Source organism: Cynocephalus volans, chromosome 4 (assembly GCF_027409185.1).
Source record: "Cynocephalus volans isolate mCynVol1 chromosome 4, mCynVol1.pri, whole genome shotgun sequence".
Classification (NCBI taxonomy): Eukaryota; Metazoa; Chordata; class Mammalia; order Dermoptera; family Cynocephalidae; genus Cynocephalus; species Cynocephalus volans.
In genome coordinates this window covers 144,913,753-144,927,602 of record NC_084463.1, presented here as the reverse complement: position 1 = coordinate 144,927,602, position 13,850 = coordinate 144,913,753, and the positions used below count along the sequence as shown (strand labels likewise).

The window sequence follows — 13,850 nt, the reverse complement described above, 5'->3', positions numbered from 1 at the left end:
GGTTCCTGGCAACAATAACAGCAGTTACTAGTTATGAGCTTGCACCATGCCAGGCATTTTATAACACTGTTTTCTAACCGACTGAGCTAACCAGCCAGCCCTCCATACATTTTATGTACATCATCTCTCTTTATCTCCCTTATTATTTGAAAGTACGTGCTCTTTTTAAGCCAAGATTTAGGAAAGCTGTTAGGCAGTGGCATCAGGATTCAAATCCAAGTCTTTCTAATTCTAGAGTCCACATCTTTCATTCTTCCATTAGCTTGCCACTGTTTCTGCGAAAACATCTTGTAGGTCAGTAGCCATAGAGACTCTGAGGCCATCTTTCACCTTCAGCCCAAACCTTAGATACAGCTAAGCTGCCCCTCAGAAAGTATTAGCTTGGAAAGACTGTTGAAAGGAAAATCTTTCAGGGGCTGGCCCGTGGCTCACTCGGGAGAGTGTGGTGCTGATAACACCAAGGCCAAGGGTTCAGATCCCTATATAGGGATGGCTGGTTAGCTCACTTGGGAGAGTGTGGTGCTGACAACACCCAGTCAAGGGTTAAGATCTCCTTGCTGGTCATCTTTAAAAAAAAAAAAAAAACTTTCTCTCTGAGACAGGAAAGTGATCTATTTAATGATGATTTATATAATCTAAAAAGAAATTGTGTACCTGTGTGTTCAAGATTCCCCTCTTTTAGGTTTCCTTAACAATAGCAGTTTTAACATTGCTTTTAATTAGATGAATTAAGAATGTTCTCTGATGTCTCACCCCCTCCCGCCCCCCTATCACCTCCAATTCCCCATTGCTGTGAGAGCACTGTGATTTCCATGGTAACAGGACTACCAGCCAAAGTTGACTCTCCCTGGTTAGTCTGGTCAGAGGAAAGTTATGGGCAGTCCTTCCTGGTGTGGTGGGCTCTGGGTGTGGCTTTCCAAGGAGATAACTTAAAAGCAATGAAGTCAGAAATGCTAAAAGGCTCTAAGAAGAGCACATCAAGTATGCCCCTAGTGTTTCTTGAAAGAGACCTAGCTCTCACCAAAAATAAGAGAGTCCCATCCCTTCCTGCTGCCCCAAGTTCTCAGACATGAGTTTGAGTCATCCCGTTCCTAGCCTAACCATCTCCTTTCCTCCTTGTGGTTAATTTGTTTCTCCCTGGATTTTGTTATACTTGGTAACAAATTGTTTCTCCTCCCATTCTTTTCTTCCCTCTTTCTCCCCAACCCAGAGAGTTTTCAACGTCCTTTACCCCATGCCTGCTGACCAGCGGAGACATGTCAGCATCAACTCTGCCCGTTGGCTGCCTGAGCCAGGGCTCGGCCTGGCCTATGGTACCAACAAAGGAGACCTGGTGATCTGCCGACCAGAGTGAGTGGCTTAAGGAGTGGGGGCCGGGGGGTCATCTGGTCTGAGGACTGGAGTAATCAGCATTCACCTGTGGATCTGGCCAGCTAGGTAGGGTCTTTCAGATGAGAAACCTAAGTCCTGCTAGAGCCTGCCTCATTCTCAGCACCACTCCTTAAAGGGCCCTGTTCCCACAGGGGCTGGTGGGGTTAGCTGACCATTCCAGTTATCATCAAAAGACTGGTTTAGTGATTGTGTCTTCTTGAATCTAAGGCAGTATTTAATTTTTCTTTGTTTTCCCTTGTTTTCTGGTTTCCTAGTGATAGTAATGTTTCCCTGCAGGCAAAAGCCTAGATACCAAAGATTCCTTTTAAACCCTGTTTGAAAAATTCAACAGGTGGTCTTGGTTTTGTGTAAATGACACAGACATTAACTTAAGAAATAAAACTGGAGATAGAGTTTAAAACCTTAATTTGTCAAGCCACTGATCTCTAACAGCCTGTCTCTGTGTCTTGCTGGTTTTCCTTTCTGCTTGAAGATCTAGCTCATAATAGTGAAGGCAGATTGGAAAGCTCAATTTAAAAATCGAAGTAATTATTATCTGGTCTTCAAGTAGGGAGTAGGAGGGGACATGGAGCAAAATATTTGTCTTAAGTCCTGATGACACCCCTTCCCCTTCCTCTGGCTTTTTGAAGATGGAGGTCTACGCGGGCTATCCTTTCACTCAAGACCCTGAGAGTCAGTCAGGTTTGTCATCAATTTCCAGACCCAGTCAGGTGGGGAGTGTGAAGCTCTGTGCTTCACTGCAGATCAGGCTGATTGCTGCGTGGGACGCTGCAGGGTTCCAGCCGACTAAATGCCACTTCTGCCTCCACGGAGTCCTAATGCTATCCTTTACTTGATGCAGAGTCTTCCCTGAGAGTGGTGTGCAGATCACAGAGCATGGTGTGACCAGTCTAGTAGGGTCTATGGCTATTGGGAATGTCCATATTGTCTTTTGATAGGGTCCTTGCTGGTTTGTCCTAGAGAATGTATTTGGGACAGTGACTGGTGATTGAGTCTTTGTCATCTGAGTTAGGTCAGTGGTCCAGGAGAAAGAAAACCTGGTTCTAAGGGCACTCTTGCATGCCATCTTGAGTTGTTGGAGCCCCTCCCAAAAAGAGGCTACTGCCTAAACCTGACCTAGTAAGGCTGCTCATGGAGCTGGGAGATTACTTTGTGTTGCCAGCTGCTCGCTCCAGAGAGCATCTTTCACTCTCTCCAGAGTGTCCAGAGAGTGCCTTTCACTATCTCTTTGTGCCTTTCCAGAACACAGCCTCTTTCACGATTCTGCCACTGTTAGCTCAGCTATTGGGTCTGTCAGTTTCTGCCCTTCCCTCTGTCCTGTCCATAGTCCCAGGATCCATCTGTCCTGAAATATTTCTTTTCTGCAAAGCACTTGAGGCTGATTGTCTTATCTTTTCCTTTTTTCTTAGGAATTCATAAGAAAAATCTAATAGGCATCCTTTCCAAAACTGGCACAAAATTGTGGGCCATAATTTTGTTGTTAGCAACATTATAGTTACAGGTCTTCCTTTTCATTTCTCTGAGACTGCCTTCCTCAAGCAGTGTTGTTTTGTCTGTGGCTGCCACCACTAACCTTTGTCCCAGCTGTACTCCCATCCCTCTCCCCAGCAAACGTGATCTGCTCTTACAGATACAGAATCTCTACACTCAGTTTGTTGTGGCCCCCAAAGGTTTTTATGTTTGAAACCCCGGCCTGCATCCTTGGTGTGAGCCACAGATACCTCAGCTAAACATGAAGCTGGCTTTGGCCTCTCTTTTCTCCCCATATGTCGTCTTCAGCATCCCGGATTCTCAGTAGGCTTAAGGCTTCTTGGGCTGCCTGGGGAACTCTCTGACCCACCAGGAATTCAAGCCTCTTCCCTGAGTAAGACACTCTAGCATTAGACACCTCAAACAGTGTCCCATCATGGACCAGGCTGTGTTGGTGTTGCTATTTCTCCTGGTTTTTGGGGTTGGGTTGAGTTGGCAAATGCCTCAAGCCTTAGGACCAGAAATTTAAGGGTACCACATAAGTTTGACATGGACATGACTTTGTCCTGAGTTCTTCAAAGCTTCTCCAGTTCTTAGTCACCTTAATGTCTGTACAGTTTTTTGCTTTAGGCAAGGAAGACTATGAACAATATATAAGAAAGAAAGTTAGGACTCACCAAGGGCCTCCCAACAGATCAGTGACAGAATAGCCTTTTTTTTTTTTTTTTGGTGGTCCTCAAATACAGTAAAAGTTTATTAATTTGGAATTTATAATTTTTCAACTAGAACGTAGAATCCATCTTTCTGAGGAGAGTTGGTAGGATAAATGAAATTATAAATGGTGTACATTCAGGTTATATGTATACAATGACTATGCTATTTATACAAGATTCAAATCTGTGCAAATTAGGCTGGCAGGTTTAGCTCAGTTGGTTAGAGCGCAGCCGCATAACATAAAGGTCATGGGTTCGGATCCCAGCACTGGCCAGCTGCCAAGAAAAACAAACAAAAAACCAAATCTGTGCAAATGGAGTCTTATTATGTCCTATGGATTACTAAAGCAGTCTTTCTTGATTGTCTAAATTTTTACACTTAGTATACAAATATTATTTATTGGTTTACAAATAAACAATTAAATGTTTGATTAAAAAATAAAAAGACCCAAAAGGCAACTGTGACAATACGTAATATTTGAAGTATAATTTCTCCTAAATAATCCACTTAATCTGTATTCATGGTTCATGAAATGGTTCATATTTTTATGCTGTTAACTATGTCCCATGTGTGTACCAAGCAGAAAAGTTTTTAGCTTTGAGCACAAAGTGATTTTTTCTAAACGTTTTTGTATCCAAAGATTTATTTGCCTTGTTCAGGATAAACTGGAGATCTGGCAGTGCCCAGATTGATCACAGGACAAACATTCAGGAAACCTTAATCATTGTTACTTGCATTTGCAGGAGCAACAAAATGGGTGCAGTGGCTCCACACCAGAAATGGGATCTATCACTAACGTTATGAAAGGAAATGCTTCCAATATCCATATCCAGGAAAATCCCTACTTAGCATAACCAGAGGTTCACACACAGGGGGTTTAAAAGCTTAGTGCTGGCTGAGAGGTGCTTTTTATTTCTCAAACCCACAGTCTTGAAGCCAAGTTCTGAAGACAGTAGAACTGCCCCGTGTCAATTAATAGATTCTTGGCACACACCGAGATCCCATTCCTTCCCCACGTCCCTCTCCCAGTAATGGCGGCCAGAGGTGAATAGAGAGGGGAGTCCAAGACACAGATTACATGCACACTCTCTGTGATTCTATTTGAAATTTCTACAACAGAACCTCATGTCATCAGAAATGATGAGTTGATTGTTGGCTGTGTCAACATCGAAGGTCATGTCCACTTGGAACTTTAGCATCCTTGGGTTTGGCTGTGGAATTGCTGTCAGCTGAGGCTCCAGTTCCTTTATTTTGGAAACCATCTTCTCCAGCTGACAGTTGGGCCAGGAGTCATTCTCCTATGTGTCCTCAGAATATGAGGGACACAATAAAACTTCCCCATTGGGTTCCTGTGTGATGGAACTGGTGCACCAGAGACAGCAAGCACATCTGCAATTTAGGTTCACGAGTTTTTCGAGATAAGACAGGCAGAGAAGACATCTACTTGCTGCTTTAAATTGTTTAGCCATGGCCACTGTCTCTCCTCTACTAGATTCTCCTTTGGCCTCCAACTGCTTCTGAAGGTGGCTCAGTTCTGGCAGAACTAGGCTTCTTAACTTTCCAGTCCAGAGATCTTTCCTCTAGCTGGTTCTTAACCTTTTTCAACCAAAACCCCCTTTAAAATTATGATGAAAGCAATGTATTCTCTGCCACAGAAGAATATACCACAAGAACCCACACATAATTTTGTAACTCTTTTAAGACCTCAGGTCTAATTATGTTTAGGTGTATAAGCAGGTCGGGTGATGGATGCAGAGGAAAGTGAGAGAGGATAAGCGAGCACATTTACGTCTTCTAAGCAGTCTATGGCTGGTGTCTGGCCTAGAATGAGAACAAACAAATAGGGAATAGGGGCTCAGGGTTAGTCTTTTTCACAGGCAGCTGCCTAAGGCTTGCTGCCTGTCCCTGGGTGATGCAGCTCCCCAGAACACCCATTGCCAGGGGCACAGGATCCAAGATTGCAGCCCCCCCTCCAAAACAGGTGGTTGTCTGCCTTCGTCCCAGGCCAAGGCAGCTGCAGCACATTTTATGCGCTCTCAATACTGCTCTTGATTTCTCCTCTATTGTCTTAGCCTCAGCACTCTCTCCAAGCACAAAGACAGAGGGAATAAGCTCCTTGGGCATCTCTTGGTGGTACAAAGACCCCATTTGGCAGTAGAAAAAGTCCTTAGAAAATATTCCATCTTTCCAAGGGAAGAAGTTCTTAGGACAGGTGAGAAGACAAGCAACTGGCCCTTCAGATCCTGTACGGGGCTGTTATGGTGGCTGATGGCCCAGTCGCCCCACATTTCCTAGCAGTGAGACGCTCCTTTTTCCTTTGCTTCGCTCCCCCCACCCATGCTCCTCCCAAGCTACTGTTGTGCCTCTGGCTGACCGCCAGCCCAGCCAGCACCCCCACTGGTAACCATAGTGGGTGTGAAGTGCCAGATTGATATGAGGGGGTGCATGTTCACTTCCGGCTTCATAGATAAGCCCTACAAATGGGGGATGTTGTTACTGGGAAGAACACTGCTTCTCAGAGTCAGCTCAGAAGACAACTGAGGGACTAATGGCAGAAGAGAAGGCTGAGGCTGTGGGGCATCTGGCCTGCTGGCCAAGTTTGGGACTCCTGACAAGGCTCTATCCCTTCAGAGGGAGCTACTGCTATAAACCGTAATTATAATCAAGCGTCATTGCCAAAGGAGGGGAAAGGCACGCCTCTGAATCAAAAGGGGAGCAGAAATTGCCACAGAGACTACAGCTTTTGGGCTAGCCTACAAGAGCCAGGTGCCGTCTCTTTCCCACATTGCAGAGAAGTGGGATTGATCAGCAATCTTCTTGGAAACCATCCTTCTTAACAAGGAGACAGCCTTATGGTCCAAGCCTCTGCAGCCGTGTAACTGATAGATGAAAGAAGAATATTCTCAAAGGGAATATTCCCTAGATGTTGGGAAGTTCAGAGCCAGAAGTCCTAAAGAGAGAGCATTGTGACCACTGAGGGAGCCAGGCTTGCTTCTAGGTATGTTTGGGGAGCCCAGGAAGGTCCCAGCATAAGGAAGTCGTTGAGCCAAGCCCAGGGGCATAGCTTGCAGATGCTGCTGAAGAAAGCCAGATGTTAAGTGGAAGTCATTTGAAAAGGCTGACCCTGATTGGCCTTCCCACTGTTCTTCATCTCTTTGTGTGTTTGTCTAGTTTGCAGGAAGAACCGAGAACAAACAATGACTCATTCATCCTCACTAAGACCCTAGAGGAAGAAGATGGTTGGGATCATTCTGTAGCTTACAGGCAGAAATCAGTGATATTGAGTATTAAAGGCTAAGAGTTTTAGCAACCAGGGAGGGTGTCTTCAATGCTGTTCCTTGGTACAGTGCCTGGAATTTGCACCAAATCTATGAGCTTCTCATGGTCAAGCCCTCTGATCACAGAAAGTAGAACAGATCAGGGCTTTGAATTAGACCTGTTTGTGGGAGCAGGAGGGACTGGGGAAGAGAGAGAGTGGAGCAACACACCTGATGCAGTAGCAGCCCTGTTCTATTTGGAAGTTGACCTCTTCAATAAATAGCCAAGTTTCATGGCTCTGAGCTCATGATGCACACTGCCCAGATGGAAGGCATTTGAGGGGACCCTTTGGCCACCAGCAACATGCTGATAGTCCCCACTCAGACAGTGGGTCTTCTGGCAAGCCTCTTCTGTGAGATAACAAGGTTCCTGGTCCCGCAGTACACGGTTTGTTGTAGGTTTGGTGTGAACAGTTTGTTGTCACTAACCAGCCCTGGCTAGCAAGAATTACAGAGGAGAGATTTGGCAGGGACCCACATGGTATTGCAACCTGTCAATAAATCTTGACAAGTTTGTAAATCAAAGGCTCCCTGGCAGCTGGCATCACATGGTGCCGAATGCAGCCAGGATTTGCTCACCAAAAAGTGCAGTGATGACTTGAATTTTGGAGGCCTCTGCTGTTGACATCTGGCCATTTGCCTCTTCCCAAGCGTAAGGTTGCCTCCTCTCACCTTTGTCCTCTAGTGTTCTCAGACAACCTCCCAAATCCCACAAAATCAGCTGAGTGTTTACAAGAGGAAGGAGATACTACTTTTTAATGGGGTGGTCTGAAGAAGACTGCACCAAATTCGCAGCCCAGCAGGCGCTCTAACAGAAGCTGGGAAGGGTTTAGTAGAGAGTAGTGAAAGGAAGAGCCCTTTGGTTTGGCTGTGGCTCTTTCTCTTTAAAGAAGCAAGTATTTCCTCAGGTGAAGCTTAATGCTCAGAATCTTAGTGACCCTCTAAAGACAGATTTGGGAGCTCAGTGCCTCATCCTGTCACCCTTCACCTGGGGCAACACCAGGTTTGCAGTTCCTCATCATCCAGGCCCTGTCAGGCCTCTGTCCTGTCTAACCGTCAAATTTAGAAGGAACTACCTCATATTACCTCCCCAGCTCATCTTTTACTGGCTAATCCTTATAACCCACTGACTTTGACTTGTTTGTTCTTTATGGAAGTAAGTTATTTTTTTATTTTTATTTTTTATTTTTTTAAAAAGATGACCGGTAAGGGGATCTCAACCCTTGGCTTGGTGTTGTCAGCACCACGCTCACCCAGTGAGCAAACCGGCCATCCCTATATAGGATCCGAACCCGTGGCCTTGGTGTTATCAGCACCGCACTCTACCAAGTGAGCCACGGGCCGGCCCTGGAAGTAAGTTCTGTTAAAGGAGGGTGGTCTAGGCTTCCAGGTTAAACAGCTGACTTTTGTTGGACTTTGTCTGCTCAGGCTGCCATAACAACATACCATAGACTGGATGGCTGAAAAACAGAAATTTATTTTCTCACGGTTGTGGAAGCTGGAAATCTGAGATCAAGACGCCAGTGTGGCCGGTTTCGGGCTCTCTTCCTGGCTTGTAGATGGCCAATTTCTTGCTGAGACATCTCTCTCTCTCCCTCCCTCATCTTATAAGGCCACAGTCCTATAGGATTCAGGCCCCACTCTTATGACCTCACTTAAACCTTATTTATCTCCTGATGACCTTATCTCCAGATACATTCACGTTGTGGGATAGGCTTCAATATATGAATTTGGGGGGACACAGTTCAGTCCATAGCAGAGCCCTTCAAGCATCCTGTCCCATTTAGGAGCAGAGCTGGAGCAGCATCTCTTAGGATCTCTACATGGACACCAGCGATCTGATCAACGGATTCAAAAACAACTCTTTCCCACCCCCTGCACCTGCATTTCACAACCATCACCAGCGCTCTACACTCACCCCTGGTGACTAGAGCTAGGTAACCACCTCTTCAAGAAGGAATCTTTAAAAGCAAAGCTGTCTTGTGTTTGGTAACAGTCAGTGTCAGCTAGGATTACTGCTTGAGGTGGCACATCAGTAGAGAAAGATGAGAGACCACTGCTTTCCTTCTGGCAGCTGCGTGAGATTAGAGGAAACTGCTTGATAGTCCAGTGCAGGGAAGGGTTGGCAGTCTTAGAACTCAGCAGCTATAAACTCTTCCTTCTGTGATCAACAGGCCAGCCCATCGCCACTGGAGGTTCTCCCCTTCCCACCCTGTAAGACTCACAGGGTCTCTCGTGCTCCGGGAGTATGTTTCCCAAATACTTGTCCTGCCAACCCTGGCAAAGGAAGCCCTAGGTCCAGAAGAGAAAGTGGCGTGGGCCACTCCAGCTCAGCGAGGGCTTTTTTCTGTGTAGACTTCTGAGCTCCAGGCACATTAAGAATGTTCAGATGTCTTCATTCTCCTTCCTGCCAGCCTCATGGCAGTAGGGAAGACCTAGCAGCTCTGTCGTTATTTCTGGAGCCTCTGCTTCTGAGGACCAATTGTGTGCTTTTGACAGGACTGTTCACGGTACCCTGTTTCTCCGATGAGCCTTGTTCCAGCCTCTCTTTTGCCATCTTAGCTCCTTTCTCTGTGTCTGAAGACCACTCTGAACCCACTGCCTGCGTCCAGTGTTGCTATTTTTTTTTTTTTTTTTTTTAGTTATCTCTGAACCCTAAGGAGGAACTAGTTAGGCCTTGTCTGGGGGAAGGAAGAGGCAAAATCCACCATTCCAGGCCTTTGGGCTGCTAGAGATTTGTCAGAATTGCTCTGGCACTGAGCATCATGATGAAGGAGCATCTTGTCCTGGTCTCAGCCCAGCCCCAGGAGAGAGAAAGGATGGGCTGCCAATCCACAGTCCATAGAGCCTAGGAATTGTGAGGTTCTTTTCATTTCTTCCCTAATGCCTTCCACCCTCTCTTCTCCACACTTCCCAAATGATTTTCAGGGCCTTAAACTCTGGTGTTGAGTACTACTGGGACCAGCTGAACGAGACTGTCTTCACTGTCCATTCCAACAGCAGGAGCAGCGAGCGACCTGGGTGAGTTTGTGAAGTAGGAGGGGCACAGCTGGCTGGAGGCCTGTCCCTTCCTCCTGCTTTTGAGGGGCCAAGCCACGCCCTCAGACTGTGCTCCAGGGCTCTGGGTCCCTCATTGACCAGATCAGCTGCTCTCTGATCTGCTTCATGTATTGAGCTTTTGCAGACAGTTTCATTTGAGAAAAGTGTTCCATGGCCAAGAAAGAGAATGAAACCTCTGCTCCCAAAGTCTTACTTTAGAACACCCCTGGCCCCCTCCCATCCTGGTCATAGTGTCTGGGCATACGTGGGGTGAGGAGAGAAGACAGGGGACTGGATAAAGATGCTGCCCCATGAAGTCTGCTGTTTGGCCCAGGGAGAATCAATGGAGGGATCTCTCAGATGACCAGGACCACAGGGACCAAGCTGCCTAGGGACAAAGCCTCTCCAGGGGCCAGTTAGAAAGTAGGAATCTGGTACTGATCCTCTTATCACTTAATTCACTAATGAAGACTGGAATGTTTTCAAAAACATTGGGTCAATGATAAACCAAGGCAATTGCCGCTTCCTGTAGGAACAGCTAGAGGAATAGTCCCAGAAGCAGTTAGAAATATGAGTGTCTGGTGAGTCTCAAAAGTTCTGGGCTTCCTCTGATGCCAGGTCCAGCTGACCTTGGGCCTGGGCCTTCCTTGTAGGGCAGCTTATGCTCCCTACCTTCAAGGGGCTTTTTCTTAGAAGGTCCCTGAAAGAGGATCCCAGAACAGCCTCATAAGTGTTTCCATGATTTGGAGCAGAATCTCTTTTTTTTTAAAGATGACTGGTAAGGGGATCTTAACCCTTGACTTGGTGTTGTCAGCACCACGCTCTCCAAAGTGAGCTAACCAGCCATCCCTATATAGGGATCTGAACCCATGGCCTTGGTGTTATCAGCACCACACTCTCCCAAGTGAGCCACGGGCCGGCCCTAGGAGCAGAATCCTGAGGGAAAAAAAGTTCTGGTGTTTCCCTTCCAATGGAGATATCAGTCCACTTAGAAGTTCTAAGAATTTCAACGGAATCTTGTCAGCATATAGTTAGAAGGAAGATAAAGCTAAAGAGAGAAACTACGGCTTACCCTTTCCTTCAGATCCCTCATGGATCTCAGCTAGCAGATTCCTGAATGTAAATGAGTCTTTTCAGATTAGCCATCTGTACCCCACCACCACCAACCACCACCAAAACAGGGCCTGTTGTCTAAGGGAGTGACTGGACCAGCTGGGTTTGCAAGATTGGATGGTTCTGTGGCCTCCTCTCATTGTCCCGGGGCCTAGACTGATCTTGAAGCAGAAGGAACATCAGGAGGTAGCTGCAGGAGCTCAGGGCCTCTCTCCTCAGCCTGTAGGCCCTGGCCCTCGCTGTGCCCTGAAGATTGGCGCAGAGCCGACAGAGTTCTGTAAGGAGTGCTGTCCCAAGCCCTGCCTGACTGCAGTCTGCTTTTCTCTCCCTAGCACCAGCAGAGCCACATGGAGGACTGACAGAGACATGGGCCTCATGAATGCAATCGGGCTGCAGCCCCGGAACCCCAGCACTTCAGTGACATCTCAGGGCACCCAGACTCTGGCACTTCAGCTGCAGAATGCTGAAACACAGACTGAGAGGGAGGTACAGGAGCCAGGGACAGCAGCCTCGGGTCCTGGTGAAGGTAGGAGCCTGCAGTGCTAGAGGGGGAGTCTGACCTGGGGTGGGTGATTGGGAACATCCTCCCCGGGAGAGGGAGCCTAAGGCTCCTGGGCCCTCCATGTACACAGATGATGGTGTGCGAGTGCCACTCCCCAGTCAGGATGTTTACCCCTATTGTGTCTGGGTAATGCCCACCTGGTGGCAACCTCAAGCAGGGACATCATTTCCCTGAGCTGGGTCACCGTTTCCAGTAAGCTGAGCTGCACTTGCAGCTTTGCTCAGCTCCCACCAGGTATGCTGACCTCCTCCTCCTCCTTTTAAACTTGGAGGACCCAGACTGTTTTTCCAAAGAGAGCACAGAAAGCTCTCTTTTTGAAAGTGCTGGCAGAGAGACTCACTATGCAAGCTCTTGTTCCAGAGGAGTGCACCCCAGGCTTCCAGGCTGACCCCCAGATAACTATGTTAACCCTGCTAGCATGGCAGATTGGCACTGCCACAGTCAAGACCCTCTCCTGCTCCTGTTGCACCTGGGGTTCCCTGCCGTTTTGGCTGCAGCCTGGCACACCGTCAGCCTGCTTCAGGTGTGGCTCAGCCAGCCTCAACCCTGGTGCTTTGTGCTCGGCTCACACTTCTGAGAACCAATTAGCACTTCCCAGCAGTAGGGCTCGAGCCACTTAGGAGTCCGTCAACAGCTGTGCTAAACAGGACTTTCTCACTCAGTCACTCTCCTCATCCCCACCCTCCTCCCCAGCCCCCTTGCTGGTCCAATTCCCAAACAAGGCAACCTGCAAACAAACATATATTTTCTAGGTCTGTGTTGAGCCATTTGCTCAGAAGAGACCACGGGAGGAGAAGCCATGGTGTGCATTAGGCAAAGAGTAACAAATTTGCCTGTGCCACCAGGGAACTGCTTTCTACACTGCAATCCCCCACAGAGCACTGTCTTTCTTGCTGCCATAAACTGAAATTTTTCAAAGTTAAGTCCCTTTTTGGTCTGTGGCCCAGCCCACCTCCTACATCTGAGGCCCACGGCTCTTTGTGGGGTGGCAACACCCTTGGTGGGGACATGAGCAGCTGGCAGTGCTGGCTGGGACAGCCAGTTGCAGCTTTGAGCCTTGATAAGGAGACAGTTAAGTCTCTTTCAGCCATCTCTAGCCCATTTGTGCATGTTTCTGTGGACTCTGATCCACCCTGGAGAAAACTAGGCTTATTTTAGGGAGCCTGAGAGCCAGGCACACCAGGAACCACCACAGGCTTCTCCAGTGCAGCCAGAGTGCCCAAACCTCTCTCCCAGCAGCCCCTGAAGGGCACCTATGAGAGCCCCTGATAAAGCCAGGTAGCCTGAGGGTTACCCAGGAAGGATTTGGAGAGGTAGGCTGGAGTCTTTAGGCAGTCCCCTCTGATTTGATTTGATGGCCATTTACTGAGTATCTACCATGTGTCCCCTAACTTGAGCTACAAAGACAAATGAGCTTCTGTCCTTCCCCAAGGAACCTACAGTATAGAGAGGGAGACAGACACCTAAGCAGATAATCAATTAAGCAGATGATCAGGATCTTGGGAGCACAAAGGAGGAGGGGCCGTGCCCAGCTGTGGGGCTCAGGGAGGACTTCTGGAGGAGGTGGTCCTGAGCTGAGTCTTCCAGGATGCATAGGAGTTAGGCAGAGTGGAGTGGGGGGAGGCAATCCTGGCAGAGGAGACAACATGTGCAGGGGCGCCAAGTTCAGAAACATCACACTCAGCCCAGAGGACTGCTAGCGGGTTTGTGCTCATGCATGTCGAGAAGTGAGGCTGGAAGAGTAGAGAGGGCAGATTACAGGGGCCTGGGTTGGGAGTGAGCCCTTTATTCTGAAGGTGAAGTGCAGTAGGGGCTCTGGGACCAGGAGCTGTGGGCTTGAGAAGTACATGCTCTGGTGTTTCAGCTCCCAAAGAATTCTCTGCTTTTTTTCTTGGTTAGCATCCAGCCTGTTTCTGGCCTCCAGTCTACTATAAGTTCCTTTCTTCCTGTTTGGGGGGTGGGGGCGTAGGGTGGGCAGGAGGGAAGGAGCTCTCTTTCCCCGTTTCTAGAATCTGGGACCTCATTCCTTGCCTCCTCCCTCCGTGGAGGGCAAGCCCTTCCAAGGTATGGCGCTTGTCAGCAGGAGCAGCAGGCAGGAGCCAGGAGCCTTGGCAGCTCTGGGGCCGGGAAGCTCGCTGCTTCTGTCTGTAGCCTGCTGACTTCGCCCAGAGCTCCAGACCCCCACTATTCAGACCCTTTCATGAAGCATTCAGGGGAGGGGAGGCATGGGTTGGAGGGGGTAT

The 13,850-nt window shown here is 48.1% G+C and overlaps 1 protein-coding gene across 7 annotated transcripts in view; it reads left to right on the top strand.

The window, feature by feature from the left end:
- AMBRA1 (autophagy and beclin 1 regulator 1) overlaps nucleotides 1-13,850 on the top strand; it is a 165,324-nt gene that overhangs the window by 145,737 nt on the left and 5,737 nt on the right. For all 7 annotated transcript variants that reach the window (XM_063094030.1, XM_063094035.1, XM_063094034.1 and 4 more), the window contains 3 exons: nucleotides 1,211-1,350; nucleotides 9,822-9,914; nucleotides 11,378-11,571. In XM_063094030.1, the coding sequence (XP_062950100.1) occupies nucleotides 1,211-1,350; nucleotides 9,822-9,914; nucleotides 11,378-11,571 (427 nt within the window). The remainder of the gene's footprint in view (nucleotides 1-1,210; nucleotides 1,351-9,821; nucleotides 9,915-11,377; nucleotides 11,572-13,850) is intronic.